Genomic DNA, 16,466 nt, shown 5'->3' with positions numbered 1-16,466 from the left:
CAAATGAAAAATGAAAACTTTATTTTATAATCAAATTCTATCTAGCCAGCCACAAGGAAAAAGGACAAAAAGGCCTCTCAGCAGAGGTTCCCTTGGACACCCACACCACCCTCTGGAACCCTGCAGTTCTTAGAGGAAATTTTCTGCCCAAGGCAAGGATTTCAGCTGCCTTTTCTTTCTATTCAGAGTCCCACATATTCATAAAGTTCTTTTCTCCGAGCTGGGATTGAACAATCCAGGTCCAGGTGTGGACAATCTTGCTGGTGGTGTTACAGGAACTGTGGCATTCAGATGTATCAGCCCAGAGGTTTCCAGCATCCCAATCTTGGGTCATTACCAGGATAATCAGCTCCCAGGTGTTCCAGTTTTATAATTTTTGTGTAACTTTAGTCAAGGGGTTTTGTTTGCCTTTGCCCCAGGAAAAAGGATTTTAAGCTTCTTTCTAGGAAGTTGTTCCACCAGGTGGGGTCTGAAGAACTCAGCACAGACTGGGAGTAGCCCAAAAGATAAAGGGACATCAGGGACATCTACAACATCTACCCCAGCCTCTGACTCTGGCGGGGTTGGAGACACCTCCTCTTAAAAGACTGATAAGAAAATAAAGGAATGAAGATCTAATTAACATCAAAAAGGAAGAAATACAAATCCAATAGGAGACCAAATGCTAAGAACTACTTGGGACCAATGAACACTGACCCAGTTTGTTCTTGTGGGTTTTGACAGTATACAATATCTGAAAAATTGAGTTAAAATCTACTTAAATCACGTGTCACAAAATAATTCTCTGTACACCTGATCTATGCGTGGATGAGATGATTTCTGTGGTACATCCTGGCCAGAACAACATCCTGGCCAGATCATAAAGCACTGCCTTGACTGCCCAACTTTAAAAATGTTGTTGGAGGGTTTTTGTTTTCTCTGCAGTTTTGGTGACAGTGCCACCATCCCCTCATGGGACCCCGAGTGCAGCCACTGCATCATGGGGACCCCCATGGTCACTGTGCCCTCATGAGGGACCCCCAGTGCTTCCATCCCCTCATGAGAGGCCCCAGTGTCACTGTGCCCTTATGAGGACCCCTCACTGCCATTATCTTGTCATGGGGACCCATCAGTGTCACTGTGCCCTCATGAGGGACCCCTAGTACTGCCATCCCCTCATGAGAGGCCTCAGTGTCACTGTGCCCTCATGAGGGACCCCTCACTGCCATTATCCTGTCATGGGGACCCATCAGTGTCACTGTGCCCTCATGAGGGACCCCTCACAACCATTATCTTCATGGGGACCCCCAGTGTCACTGTCCCATCATAAGGGACCCCTCACTGCCATTATCCTATTGTGGGACCCCCATTACCACCATCCCTTCATGAGGGACTCCCATTGCTGCCATTATCCTGTCATAGGGACTCCCCAGTGCTTCCATCCCCTCATGAGAGGCCTCAGTGTCACTGTCCCCTCATGAGGGACCCCTCACTGCCATTATTCTGTCATAGGGACCCCCAGTGTCTCTGTCCCCTCATGAGGGACCCCTCACTGCCATTATTCTGTCATGGGGACCCCCATTACCACCATCCCTTCATGAGGGACTCCCAGTGCTGCCATTATCCTGTCATGGGGACTCCCCAGTGCTTCCATCTCCTCATGAGAGGCCTCAGTGTCACTGTGCCCTCAGGAGGACCCCTCACTGACATTATTTTGTCATGGGGACCCCCAGTACCGCCATCCCCTCCTGAGGGACCCTGAGTGCTGCCATTATCCTGTCATGGGGACCCCCAGTGCTGCCATCCTCTCCTGGGCACCCCCAGTGCCTTTGGCCCTGACAAGGATCCCCCAGTGCCACCATCCCCTTTTGGGGTGGGGGTGGAATTAGGTGACCTCCAAGGTCCCTTCAACACAAGTGAGGCTGTCAGGGGTTCTGTGACTCCGCAGTTACTCAGAGGATGATCCCAGAAGGGGAGGTGCTGCTGCAGCAGCCCTGGTGACATTTCCTGTATAAATATTGATGAGTCCAGCAGGAGAAGCGCCTCAGAAGCTGCCCAGCCAAATCAGGACAGCCCCCATGGCTGCAGGTCCCTCCACAGCTCCACAAGGATGTGTCCAGCAGGATGCTCTTCATGACAGCTTTGCCAGTGGAGGAATGCACTGCTCAAAACCCATGGGTTTTCCATCTTGACACTCCTTTGTTTCATGTCTTGGGCAAAGAGAGGCTTTTCTAGTTATCTCTTTCTATTTATCTTCATTTCTTTCTTAAATTTGAGCCTAGTAAATAACAGCTTTTTCACCACTGTCCTGTTATCAGCAGCATCTGAACATTTTGGTGATGATGCTGGGAGCTGGTGAGGACAGGACAGGTTTAACTGAGCTGCTGTCCCTTGTACAGTGTTATCACTGCTGGTATTCTCTGAAGCTGAAGGGTTTGGGAATTTTTTTTTCCCCAGAAATGTTCCTATTCAGAGAAGAACCATCAATGACATAAGAAATATAAAAATATTTTGGAAATAAGCTGTGAAGTCTGCAAGACAAAGACTAAAAATCAACTACATCTTATCTCTCCTTTGCTTGCTTTCATGAAGAGTTTTGGAAAAGATGCTGATTTCAGTTTTGAGCTAGGGACAAACCCCATATACAATTTTTCTACATTTCTGTCTTTGCACAGCCTGACAAAAGGAAACTGTGTCCTAGGGACACAGCAAGCTAGAGTGATATTTCACATCATGGGACTACTTTTCCTACTTAATTTGTTCATGTTGCATAAGAAGAGGTAATTTTCAGACTTTACATTTAAATTAAGTCATGACTGGTAGTAAAACCAGCTTGAACTCATTATAAATATGCCTTGACCTAAGTGAAAACAATTAGAAGATAAAATTATTCTTAGAAGTCTAGGTGTCTGATGTTCTAGAACACACTTTACTGGGAGACAGCAACCAGATAACGAAATATTAGGTTTCTTGGACTGAAAAGGACTACACAAAGTAAAGCAAAACTAATTTTTTAAGAGATCATTCCTTAAAATTGGGTCAGAAAATGATGCCTCCCTTTGTGAGCAGTTACTAAAACCAAGAAAATCCTTCCTGATAAGAAAGTATTTAACAGGATTTCATAGGAGAGATAACCACACCAGAAGACATTTAGTTATAATTAGGAATGCTCATTGATTTACTCTATTCAAACCACCAAGGACTGCTCAAGACTGTTCAAAATACTTGATAAAAATCACAGAGATTTCCTAAGTATGTAGTTTCCCACATAATTTTGTATGAGAAGAGCAGGATCTGAGGTGGACACAACCATCCTTGTGAGGAATCCAGCAGCCTTTCTGTGGTCCTTTCAGGAGTGTCAGGAGATGTTTTGTGTTTCCAGGCTGGATTTGCTGCTGCTTGCTCAGGAGTGAGGATGATCTCAGTGAGGTCAGCCAGAACCAGCTTGGGTTGGTTTCAAAAGCCAGCCTGAAGGAGGATGAAGTGTTCCTTTCCAGGAGATGAGGGACAATGCACCCTGATCAGAGCACTGATGCCTCGCTTTTGGCCGTTTGTTTTCTAACTGTAGGCTTGGAAGCTTCCCTGCCAAGAGAGGCTGTGCAGTCTCCATCTTTGGAGCTTTCCAAGACCCAACAGGAAAAAACCCTGAGTAACCCACCTTGGTCTCACAACTTTAAGCAGGAGGTTGGACTAAAGTACCCTTCAACCTGAGTTATTATGTTATTTCCATCCATTTTACACCCATTATCTTTGGCTTTTTTCATATGTCAGACTGAGAAAAATAGGCTTGAAAGTTCATTTGCATAAAGCATGGCCAGAAAAAAAAGTGAGTTTAACTGCTTTCTAGCACTGAGACTTAAGACCCAGCCAGAAAGAGGTAAAAAATCACTGTACGAGATGATAGTTCTACAATGAAAAATTATTAAAAGGCTGAGGAATTACAAGTCTTTTGAAATACATATCACAGGCCTATATGTGTTTGCAAAACAATCTGGAACTGCGAAATAACTACTGAGACACTTTTAAAGCACTACAGCCTCCAGTGTCCTGCAGAACAAGGGCCGAGATGGCTTTTGGGCACAGCCTCCCCTGGCTGCAGGGTTATATATCGTACAGCCTGAGCTGCTCCTTCATGTCCCCTTCTGACATCTCTCCAAACGTGTCACTCTTTTCCTTCATCAGTCTGAAGATGGCAGCCAGCTGCTCTCTCTGAACCCTGTCGAGAAGAAAAGGAGAAGTAGGAGTAGCCAGTCCAGGAGCAAGAACATCACTGTCACATGAAACACGGAGCCAAAGGCACTGTGCAAACCTTCCTGGCTGCAGCAAACCTGTCCCTGGGAGATAAGGCAGAGATAGCCTCTGGTTCTCCTTCTTCCCCCTTCCATCTATCCCATCACCCTGCACGTCTCTCTGCAGCTCCCTAAACATGGAGATAAACCAGCCTGCTTTAACACTGGCTTTGGAGTTCCTTAGGGCTTATCTATGCTCAAATTTTTCAAGATAACTTGACATGTGGAATTTTATATGACCAATTTGTGCCAGTTTAGCAGATTCCAAACCTGGATTAAGATTCAACAGCCCAGTGTGCTTTCCTTCTGTAATTAGAGGAGGTAGATACGGAATAATTCAGGAATAGCTATTAAATTTTAGATGCATAGCCTAACTAAAAAGTAGAGAGCAGACTACCTCCCAAGGTGGACATGATTTTAATCAGCCACTGGAAGAAAAGATCACAGGTAGGAATTTGCTTTGATTTGAGTTTGTCTGCCAGTGTCTAATGGTGAGATGGACCCAGGTAACCAATCCAGCAGTGAGGTGGTCCCTGTGTAGGCAGAGGCTGACCAGTGGATCACCTAGCTCAGATTTTTAATCCCCAGGCAGTCCCATAGTAGATAATTAACCCCTTTCTCCCCGTAACAGAAGATATCTTGGATTTTTCCCTCCCCTGAACCAGTTAACCATTGTACCTCCCATGAAGGTTGGTATCTGTGACAGGATTTATTGTAGGAGGATTTATACTGCTCATCACTGTGGGGTGGGCAGCACAGGAGTGCCATTTGTCGGCGGGTAGCTCATGAACTGATGTAGCTAAACAAAATTCCCTTTTGGGGCAAGATGAAAATTCCCTTTTGGGGCACGTGGCTCTGGGCAGGGCTGGCTGAGGGATGCAGTGTTCCCACTGCCAGACTCCTGCCTGATGGGGATCAGGCTGCTCTGTTGCCTAGCACATCTCATTCCTAACTTTCCTGTGGGAGACAGAAAGAACCAATGGGGATGTGGTGCTTTATGGCTGTGACAAGGCAGATGTAGTTCCTGTTACTTCAAGGCTGATTTTGACCCTGCATGAGCACGAGGCCAGAACTCAGTGACAGCTCAGAGCACAGACCTGCCACAATCCCAGCTCCTCCTGCTTGTTCAGCACCTCCCATGGGCTAAAAACACAGAATCTGGCCTTTACTCCCCCGTGGTCACCCTGTCAAGAGTCCTCATTCCTGCCACAACCAGCTTCCCACACAGGACTTTAAAGAATTTAATTAATCCCTTTAAATGCACGCCAGTGGATAACCTGGGGTAGTCTTCCTGCAAGGCCTGTGTGGACAAGCTATCAGCTGTTCCACTAGCAGGAGGGGCAATAATAACTATTGGCAGGCAAAACCAGGGCACAGGCTTTGCTTGAAAGAAGGGACAGCATCAATACACCAGCAGCCACCACTCCACGGGCAGGATCAGAGGAAGACAGTCAGGAATGAGCAGAAGAACCTTCTATCCATGCTCCTGAGCTCCTGCTCTGCATTTTCCCCTCTCCTGGGCTAAGCCCCAGCAGAAGCATGAACAGCAGCCTGTCCTCTCAGCACCACTGACGCAAACAGGGCAGGAAAAAAAGCAGATCCTGGCTAAAGCAAGCTCGTTTGCCAGTTTTTTTCCTATTGCAATTAAAATGCAACGGTCCTACAGCCGAACAAATCCTGATAATGATGTGGGATCTTTTGTTTATGGAAGCCTGGATTTGTTTGCCTCTTCTGTAATGTTTTGTGCTCACAGGAAGAGCATCCAGCTGCCCTTTCCAGATGAGAGGAAGGGAAGCAGGGTCATGAGTGATCAATATTTTATTTTAGATCACCGCTGGGCACCAGAGGGCACACTGCCAGTCTGGGGTGGAGAAATTCAATACACAGCTTGGCCTCCTGTGTCTGCAGTGCATCCCAGCTAGGAGTGCTCACACAGGTCTGCATCCCTCCCTCCTTATTTCACAGACATCAGCACTGCTGAAACCTCTCCAAAGGCCCATTTCCTTGTCTCCAAAATCAGGATCACAGACAATATCCATGCTCCTTTTTTGAAGCACAACATCAATGCATTTTGGCTCTCCTCTCAACTTTAAATATCATGACTGTGCATTTGGAAATTAGAACAAAGAGCTGTTACTGCTGTTACTTCTCTGCACTACATAATCTACTACAAAGGGACAGCAAAACAAAGATAAAGAGAGGAAAGAGCCTGGGAAGGAAGAGTCAGGCACCACAAACATGCAACTGTCTTTGAAGAGGAGCTTCTCCTATCAGAGGCGACCTTGCAAAACAACCTTGTAGTGATCCAGCTTTGTTTGGTTTTGGGTATTTTTTTGGATGAGTACAGATCAAACATACCCCATTCACAAATAAAATCATTCTTTCTTCTCATAAATGCTGTCCTCAAAACTATTTGGATTCAGGAGGTCAAAGGGGATTTTACTTGTTAACAAAATAGATTAATTAAGTATTTTTGAAGCAGCTTAAATCTTCTTCATAGGGAATTATATTTGCATACTTTGCTCCCTTAGGCTCTTTTTAGACATTTCAGTCGAAGACTTTCACAGTTAGCTGGAGGTTTGGGGCATTGAGCCATAGGTATGTCAGAGATCTGGGATTTAGGAAATGAGCTGAAATCCTGGGCAGAGCTCTGCACTGAGAATGTTGTTAAATGCTCTGCAGCCAAACAAGACCAAGAATGCAATACTGCATTGCTTCAGCAGAAAAAGGGGAGTATCCCTGATTTTCCCTCTCATCATTTATGGAAATGTAATCATTTATGGGATAAAAGTAATAGTAGGGCACAGTATACTTCTAACCTAAAATCCAGATTTTCAACACAAATCTCTTGAAGAAGAAGTTACAAGCTGCTGGAGGTAGGAGAACAAGCACAAACCAAATAAACTATTCAAAGGTTTATTGGACCAAACAAAGGCAATTTTTACAGATTCAAGCCGCTAGAATTACAGTCCTTTGTATAAGAGCCACCATCAGATACAAAACAAACAAAACCAAACAAAAGTAAAAAATACCCAGACAGCCATTTGAGTTGAAGAAAGAGTTTGACTTGCTGCCACTAGCAAAAATCTGGACTGAACTACCGACTTTGCTGGATGTACACATTGCCATGTAACTTAAACAGAACGGATATAAGGCATTCTTTGCATAGTTGGGTGCTTGGGACACAGTCAGCCAGCAGTACTGAGGAGAGACAGAGGCTGTACCAGCAGGATGTTGAAGCAGAGGGTCCAGATGTGCCTAAATTCATATGCAAACCACTGAACAGTTGTCAGCTGGGAGGGGGCAGCCCAGCCTCTTCTAGACCTGAAGCCTCCTGCTGTTCTTTAAACGAGCCCATTCAGGAAGAGTTTGCCAACCCCAGGCGCTGGAAAGGACAACTGTGTACAAGGTTTCAAGTATTGTCTGCATAGGAATTCAAAAAGAAAGAAAAAAGCAGCCTGTTGGGTTCCTGATATGTTTGCAGTGTTAGCCAAGAGGCAGTGAGAGAAGCTTTGGAGCACACATCCCCACCCAGCCTGGTGTTTCTACAGCATCACTAAAGGACTTGGACCCTCTTCTCTCTCTCAAAAACCAGCTGGCTTTGATTTAAAACAGAGATGTGCCCAGCCAAATTCATCTGCTCTGTGTGACAGAGCTGAGGGGCAACGCTGAGCTCTGGCTCCCATGGACCAGCAGGAGAAGAGGGCACTGGAACAGCAGGCAGGCAGAGGAATGGGGAGTGTGCCTCCCCACTATCTGAGGGAGCCCCTGATGCCATAGCTGCCTCCTTGGGTGTCTCCTCTTGGGAACTGGAGTGGGGAAAAGTGAGGATGCAGAAAATAACAGCAGCCAAAGTGTGGTCTCTCCACCGCAAGCGGAACAGCTAAACTATCAAAAACTTCATCACTTCTTGAGTATCCTGTGTACCTACAGAATCAGCTCTCTGCTAAAATAACTACAGAAGCAAGATCTGAGTCAGCCCAGCCATCGTCTGCCATCCCTCACCTGGACCCTGCTCTGTCCCTCCAGCTCTGGGAGTAAAGCAGCTTTGTACAGCACTGGAAATCACAGGCAGCTACCAGCCCCCAGCAATAAAGAGGAGTTTGACCCCAGGACAAAACAACTTGAGAATCTGGTACAAGGTCCCAGCTGGTCTGAGAGCAGAGCCATGGTTTGCCCACCCCAGGAAAAAAACAACATGGATTTCATGGCCTAATATATGTAGCAAACACAACTAGTAGACTTGTTGCATATTTAGTGTTCACTTTGGGTTTTGTTTGGGGGAGAGGGAGGAAGGCTCTTCCCAGTCCCCCAAACACAACTCAGGTCACTGCTTGGGCCCAGCCCCAGTCCGTGGAGCCACACAATAGAATATCCTCAAACTTGACAGGAGTTTTTGAAGAACTCAACTTCAGACCAAGAGGGGTTCCCAAGTTTTGAGGGTTTTTGGATTTCTCTTATGGGTGTGTTTGGTTGGTTTTGGTATTTCTCTCAAGCCTTTAATGATGCCAAGGGATGCCTTTAGGAGGAGGCTAGGGACAACTTCATATAGTCTTCAGGTCTGCAAAGAGAAACAGGGAGAGAAATCATTTCAGTCATTTCACTGCTCAGGTTGGTTCATTACTATTCACATAAACGAGCAGGGAGAGCCCTCGATGTGTGTGCTGGGGGGAAGGCAAGGCAGCTTCCCCCTCAGGGCAGGACAAGCTGCTGTTTGCAAACCTCATGCCTCTGAGAAGGACTTTGCTTCATCAACTGCAGCAGGATAGTCAAAACCAAACTGGAAGTGCAAATCCTTTTGTCTGGCACCAAGCTAAGTTTCAAACCTTCTGAGTTACTAATAAGAACTGGAGGAGCCAAACTAATGAACTCCAGGGGTTCCTGCCTCACTGTCCTGTGCATCCTGAGCCTCCTGGGGCTGTGGCACAGCCAGCCCAGATTCCTCTTCCCACCTGAAGCCAGATGAGCCAGGAACAAGTGCTGACTTCACAGGGCAGTGTGCCTGAACTGCTCGACATTTCTCATTCTTTCTAGAGATAAGTGTGTTCAAGGGAAGGAGGTAAAATCCCCAGGCTCCCTGCAGGTCACTTCCTTTTGATGGGAAGCTCTCCCAGTGTCCCAGGGAAAGAGGGTGAGATGTGTTTCATGTATGGGGACATCCAGGCACTCCCTCCACGCAGCAGAGCCAGGGTCTAAAAACTGTGGTCCTTTGTTCTCAGCTGGAATCTTCCAGCCACTCTGCCCTTCCTGCCCCAGCATCTCTCATGCTGGGTGAACCATCCACATCAGGAAACAGCTGGCACACAGCTGGACAGCTGCCCATGGACACAGAGACCTGCACTGAGGTAGAGGGAAGCTACAACACACCTCACCTACCCTACAAACACATCCAGACACACCCCAGCCTCATTCCTCCTGGATCCTACAGGGTTTGTGGTCCGTAACACCTGAGCCACGTTGGGAAGCCTCCTACTCCAGCTAGCGATGCCATGAGGGTGAGGAACAGCATCTCCTGCTCTCCTGCAGAATCCTGCCTTCTCCAGCAGCCGGTGAGCCGGATCCCGGACGTGGCCCCGGGGTCGCTGCCGCGGCTCAGGGCCCGTCCCGTTAGGACAAAGGAAGGAAATTCTCCGGGGCGGATAATCACCCTGCGGGAGTCACAGCGGATCATCCCGCTCAAGTCACGCAAGCATAATCAGATTTCACGTGTCAGGGCGTAAGCTCGTTGCCACGGGGGCCCCTCCAGAGTGCCACAGGTGGAGCAGAGAGGGATGGGGGACATCAAAAAGAGTGGATGAGTCCCTCACAGGGATACTCATCTCCACAGGTGACAGCTGTGGTGAGAAGATGTCAAAACCAGTATGACCCTAATGGAGGATGTACATCAAAGCCAGGAATTCCCATCTGCACAACAGGGATACCCCTGCCTGGTCCTGGAGAAAACTGTGAGGGGAATTGGACTAAAGAGCATGAGGCAGTCCCTCTCTGGGACATTGGGGCCATACAACCTCCCAGGCTGAGAAGCTCTGGCATTTCAACCACAGAACCTAAAACTGTTAATTAGCTTGGGATGGAGGCCCAGAGATTTGAGCCACTGCTTATCCCTGGCTCTTCCCTCCTTTCCGTTCTCCTTAGATCAGCACGCTTGACCCCAGCAGCTCATCAATCAAACCAGGTTAGGGTCATCTTTTGCCAGGAGCTGTATCCTTTCTTCAGATAAAGATTATCCAGGTATCTCTGTTCTTGCCCAAGCCAATGGCCAAGTCACTGAATCACGTGCTTTGTCAGCTGGACATGGTTGTGTGCAAGGAAAAGCTGGAGGAGGCCAGACAAAAAGCAGGTTCTGGAATGTGAGGGCAGAAAAAAGCAGGTCCTGGAATGTGAGGGCAGCTCAGGGACTGAAGGTCTCAAAGAAGCATGGAAATTTCATGTCCTAGTGGCCTCAGGAGCATTCCTGCTCATCCACAGCACTGACACAAGGCTTCTTGCTTTTGAGAGAAGACAACACCTCAGCTCTGAAAAACAGGGATTATTGGTGCCATTCCCATGTGCATCTATCTCTCATGTGTACAAAAATCCACAGCAGGTCAGGAAATCTGTAGCCCATTCATAAACTTCATCTTTCCAAAGGAGTCCTGACTCACTCTGAGGAGAGCCCTACTGTAACCATGTCTGGTAATTGCTTGTGCCCTTTTAAGGAATAGTTTCATTCAAAAAGATTATTTTCAGAAGCACAGAGCATTCCCAGCTCCTTTCCCTGGCTCAGGACCTTGTCAGGCCCATCAGTCCTTTGCTCTGAAATCACATTAAGGAAGGTGGATGGCAACCAGGCTCCAGACTCTTCTCACTCCAACCTAGGATTAACCCTTGAGGATGAGGAGCAGGGAATAAAAGCCCTTAGTACTGGGCAGATCTGGCAATGGGTGGTTGAGATCTCCCCAAGAAATTCCCTCCCATCTCACTGCTGGGGATGGTCCCATCACCACTGCCCCAATTTTTTACCACAGGGGCTGCTACCATCTCATTTCTGGTGGTGACTATAACCCACTCTTGAGGTATTGCAGGAAGAATATGGAATGACACACTAAATCCAAGTTTTCCTTGTGTCTCCAAAAGTGTGAGCCAGTTGCTTCAACCATTCAGCAAAACACAGAGGAGAATTCTTAAATTCAGAACAGGGAGACAGTGCTTAGAAAAGAGAGAAGGGATTGAGTGAGAGGTACCAAAAGGAGCTTCATCAACACAAATCTGAAATTCCTCCACTGGGACAGAGAAGCTGAAAGGTGCTCTGGGCTTTGGGAAATACCTGCTGTGCCTCGAGGCTGCCAGAACCAGTGTGACCAGGGAGCACAAGTGTCACTGGCTTTAGGACAGGGGATGATGAGGAGCCAGAGGGATTGAGGGTTGGATCACCCCCAGCAGACCTTGCCCACAACTGTTTTGAGGCAGAAGCTGCCCACACTGCCCAGCCAGAGCAGCAGCAGCTGAAAAGGCCAGAGCACAGCCAGGGAGGTGGCTTGGGCTCCTGACCAGCTCATCCATCACTCGTGTGCCCATCCCTTGCAACTCTCCTGACCACCCCAGCCAGCACCACAGCAGGGAAAAGCCACAGACAGACGGGGCTGTGCTTTCCTCCATCACTCCATGTTTGCTCTCCAGCTCACTGAACACCAGTTTGCCCCCAGCCTGGCGAGCTGCCCCAATTCCCTGCATCCCTGGGTCTGTCCCAGCTGCAGGGGAGCCCAGGACAGGCAGAGCAGGGCTCCTAGGGAGTTAGCAGGCAGACAACAGCCAGCTGCCCATGCTGCACAAGGTTAAGCAGAAGCAGATGAAGACAAGTCATGAGCACTGGGTGAGGGAGACACAGAGAAGCAGCCACAAGCCAGGACAATTCAGTGCCTGAGCCAAGAAAAACCCCAGGAGCTTAAGCAGAGTTGCTGTCTGAACTAAAATCTCATGTCAAAGCAGGGTCAGAGACTCACACCCTGCAAAGGCTATGGGGGAGTTTGCAAGGGTTTCCTCTCTGGGGTGGGAGAGGAGGAGATGGGAAGAGGCTTCCTGGCCTCCTCTTCCCTGGCTTTCTGAGGGAGGCATCCTGAGTTACTGTGTTTTTAAAGCTTTTGGGGATTCATGACTCGATCATGACTATAAATAGGGCCAGGGCTCCAGTCCAGTGACATCTCATAGGTCAGAGGACATTTTCCCCAGGGATATGGAGGCAGGGGACAGCACCAGGCCACCAGCAGACTTCCTCCTCATCCAAGTGATTTGGGCACCTCAGAGTGAGCATGAGGGGGAGCTCAGCAGGGATCCCCAAACATACAGTGCCCTTTACCTCAAGAGGCAGGTGGGAAGCAATGCCCTGGGGTGTTTGGCAGCTGCAAGCACCCTTGCCCATGGCTGGTGCCATCCCCGTGGCTGGTAGCTGCAGTAAAGCAGTGGCCACGCTGCCCTGCAGGGTGCCCTGGCCCTGGGCTCTGCACCCCTTGCTGCTCCTCCTCCCTCAGCCCAGGACGACTATCGTGCTGCAGAAGATGAGAAGCAAACAAATAATAACCCTCACCCCCCAAAAAAGCCCAAACTTACCAGCTTCCCTCATCCAACAGAAGCACCATGCTGGACAGGACAGGACAGGACAGGACAGGACAGGACAGCAAAGCCACTGGGTGGAGGGAAGGTCAGCAAAGGGAGGGAGGAGAAAGAAGCCCAGTTGCCATGCTGGGAGAGGGGAGCGAGCAGGCAGGCCAGGGTTATGTGATGGCAATGCAGGGGGTGGACAGGGACAGTGCCAATGGACAGCCCTCCCAAAATGCAACCTCCCCTGGCCCTGTCCACCCACCTATTTTTGGAGGGCTACTACTGGAGATGTTTGAAATAGGTCAAGGTCTGTCAACACAGTCACTAAACCTCTGCAGCTGCTTCCTGGCCTGGTGTGCTCCAGGGCTGTCATCACCAGCATTGTCTCATTCAGAGTTCAAACTTCAGCACAGCTGTCCCTCAAGCCACAGCTGCATCCCACTTTCATTCAGGATGCCTTGTAGAGCAGGGAAAGGTCTCTCCTCTCTGGCATTCCTTAGAACCAGGGTCTACCCTGCCTTGCTGAAATTCCAGGGTCCAAGCCCAGTTTTTTTTCAGTGCCCCATAACCAAGAGGCACTCTGAACCCAGCTGGGGAGCAGGCAGGTTTCCATTGCTCAATTACCACTGAGAAAAGGGCTGAGCTTGATATTTACAGCCATCCAATTCCCCTTGCATTAATGCCAATTTGCAGCTGAGCCCCAAGCTTAAACCAAACAGTGTCACCTCAGCCCATCTGTGGCTGGCCAGGAGGTGACAGGACAGGATTGAGAGGCAGGAGGAGAATTTGCTCCTTGAATGGGTCACCTGGATGTGGGAACTGAGCCCATTACCCAGGGAAACCGGGCAGCTATGCCCATCTTCCCTGCACTCTTCCAGAGGCTGGCAGTGGTCTGGGGGATCTCCTGCTCCATCCAGGAGTGCCCCTGCCCAGAGCAGTTTGGTGCCATCCATCAGAGCCTGTTCCATGGGTCTGCCATGGGGCAGCTTCTGGCTCTTCACCCCCACCTCTTCCTCAATCCCAGACAGAGGACAGAGAGGAGAGACCTTTCTAGAGCCTGTCAGACGGGATCTGCTCTCCTTTCTCCCACCAACACTCCTAGCCAAGACTGACAAGGAGAGAGCAGAGACAGCTCAACCCCTAGACAGCACTGAGGCCAGCCAAGGCTTTGCCTCATGGAAAGAGAGAACTGAAAGCAGAGACCCAAGGGGGCCATTTCTCCCATTATTTTCTCTTTTATAAGGAGTGGAGCCTTGCTGCAGCTGTCAACACTCAGCAGAATCCAGACCATACTTATTTCTAACATTAAAAAAAATCCTCACTAACCTCTTTCAACCTTAAGAGAGGTTTGGAGAACATCTGGCAGAGACCACTCCAAGCCCTACAGGCACACTGGGGAGCTCTCCCTCCCTCCTCCCCAGGACCAGGACAGCCTGGTTGTGTCTCACACCCACACACCTCAGCCCTGTCTGAGCAGGGGCAGCTGCACCACCAGGACTCACATTTCCTGAGCTCCAGCTTTGCACCGTGGCAGCCACAGCTGGCAACAAGTGGCCAAAAGCCTCAGGTGCAGCAGGCAAGGATTTGGGAATAAGCTGTGCTGGCTGGAGCAAGGGCTGCATCCTTCCCCTGCACTCTTCCCCTTCCTGCCCAGGTGTTTTTCTCCCCCAGGGGGGCAAAGGCTTTGTGCTTCTGTTCCAGAAGGAATGGTGACCCACCAGGTGTGATCAAGCACAGCCCCCACCCCAGCAGAAGTATTTGCCAAAAGGATTTACTGTCCTCTCCTCCCCCAGTGAGCACTCTAATTTTTAAGGCTGAAGTCACCAAAAGCAGGAAGTTGCATCACTCAGTGAAGGTCACATTCCTTCCCCTTTTAGTCCAGATTTAGCACCAGCTGGAAGCCACAAGACTCAAGTGAATTGTAGGCAGCACAACCACAGCTTCTGCAGGGATGCAGGTTAGAACAGAAGTGGGTTTTTTGCTTAAATAACCAAATCTATTACATGCCTGTACTCTCCTGTCTGAAGTCCTCCAGCTCCTCCTGGAACAGGCAAGGAATATTTTCAATATACTCCAAAATCAAGGAGTACCAAAATTCAAGCTTGTGAACTACACAACAAGCAGCCTCTGAGGACCCACTCGCATTTTTGGGATGTTTCTTACATCTGCTGCTTCACATGGGAACGTGTTGGTGCACAGGAAAGCTGGAGGAGTGACAGGGCTAAAAGTGAACACTAAACCTGTCTCAGTTTTGATAAGACACCTCAGGACTAACCACCCACTCTGCAGCAGCCCCAGTTTCCCAAATCAAAGAAGGGGATTGTCCAGCTTCAGAAGAGGTGAGCATCCAAACGTGAGAGCCCCCATTCGCCCTGGGGTGCTCGTGGGAAGTGAGATGGAGGCAGAGGGGAGTGGACTCATTAATCTGTTATGAGGAGGGAAGGGGAGAGAGGTGGGGAGGGAGGTGGGACAGGCAACCAACTGCAGCTCAAAACAAGCCCTCCCCTGGAAAACAACCCAAAAGCAAAATAACCCAAGACACGAGCGGGTGTTATCAGTGGTACCACTACCTCTAAGCAGCAGCGTGTCCTTACCAAAAAGATTTGCAAGAATGTTTGTGGCCGAGCACCTAAGGTAGCTGCTACAGAGATGTGAGATCAGAGGTCAGCTCAATCCTGCAACATAAAGGGTGGCAAACCCGGGTCACAGCAGGTCAGCAGCACGGACAGGGCTGATGGAGAGGGGGAGAGGGGTGGAAGGGCAAGGAGAAGGATGCAGGAGAAGGCTCAGCTGGCCCAGCTTACCTGGCAGCAGCCCTGCCCCCTTGCACCACCTGCAAGGCCTGCAATGAAAAGCTGCTGATGCCGCAGTGAAGATTTGAAGGGGGGGGAAAAGTAAGCCAGCAACAAAGCAAGACAAAAAAAAAAAAAATTCACCAAGCTGCCTTTGAGAAATGAACAACACAAATACGGAAGAGAAGAAAATAAAGGAGCAGTAGGAAAAACACGTCTGCCAGTGGCCCTCAGTGGGGAAGGCTGCTCAGAGCCCCCCAGGGACACCAAGCCCATCAGTTCTGGGTGCACTGTCCTGCCCTGGGGCTGCTCCAAACAGACAAGAGCAGCGGTGCCGTGTGCCCAAACAGATCCATCACCCCCTGGAGCCTGTTCTACATCCTGAGTACAAAACCCCCATCCCACTGCTGTCCTTAGGCCATGTCCCCTCCGTGTCCCCAGGTGACAACAAGGGCATTTATTGCCACACAGGAACCAGCCCAAGGTCCTGCAGGAACTCCTGGCCATGAAAATCTGAGCAGAGATTGCTCAGCTGGTTTGGATGCAGCTGCTGGTGCAAAGGGTTTGAATTTGCCAGCTGCAGGTAGGTTTTTGCATGGGTGTTTAGCAGGATCCTAAAAGCAAATCCCATCAATGGGACAACAATCCCTGACATTCACTTGGCTCATCCCCCCACCACCATCCCCAAATGAAAAATACAGACACTCACAGCCCTGCTCAGCAGTTTACAGGGTGGGGGCTTCAGGCACAAGAGACACATGGAAAAGAAGAAAGCAAACATTTTTTTCCTGATGCCACCAATGCAGAATCCATGCCAGAGGAAACCAGA

The 16,466-nt window shown here is 49.2% G+C and overlaps 1 protein-coding gene and 1 long non-coding RNA gene across 2 annotated transcripts in view; both read right to left on the bottom strand.

Moving 5' to 3' along the window:
- MXRA7 (matrix remodeling associated 7) overlaps nucleotides 1-16,466 on the bottom strand; it is a 32,291-nt gene continuing 15,825 nt past the window's right edge. The window contains exon 5 of the mRNA XM_021546999.3: nucleotides 1-4,195. Coding sequence (XP_021402674.1) covers nucleotides 4,081-4,195 — 115 coding nt within the window. The 3' untranslated portion in view covers nucleotides 1-4,080. The remainder of the gene's footprint in view (nucleotides 4,196-16,466) is intronic.
- LOC144247227 (uncharacterized) lies at nucleotides 7,169-15,627 on the bottom strand. Its single transcript, XR_013340944.1, has 2 exons — nucleotides 15,440-15,627; nucleotides 7,169-8,829 (listed from the first exon to the last, which is right to left on the bottom strand). It is a non-coding gene; the product is annotated as an uncharacterized LOC144247227 (long non-coding RNA).

The sequence above is a fragment of the Lonchura striata genome, chromosome 19, assembly GCF_046129695.1.
Source record: "Lonchura striata isolate bLonStr1 chromosome 19, bLonStr1.mat, whole genome shotgun sequence".
Classification (NCBI taxonomy): Eukaryota; Metazoa; Chordata; class Aves; order Passeriformes; family Estrildidae; genus Lonchura; species Lonchura striata.
The sequence above is the reverse complement of the archived record's forward strand: the minus strand, read 5'-3'. Positions and strand labels throughout refer to the sequence as shown.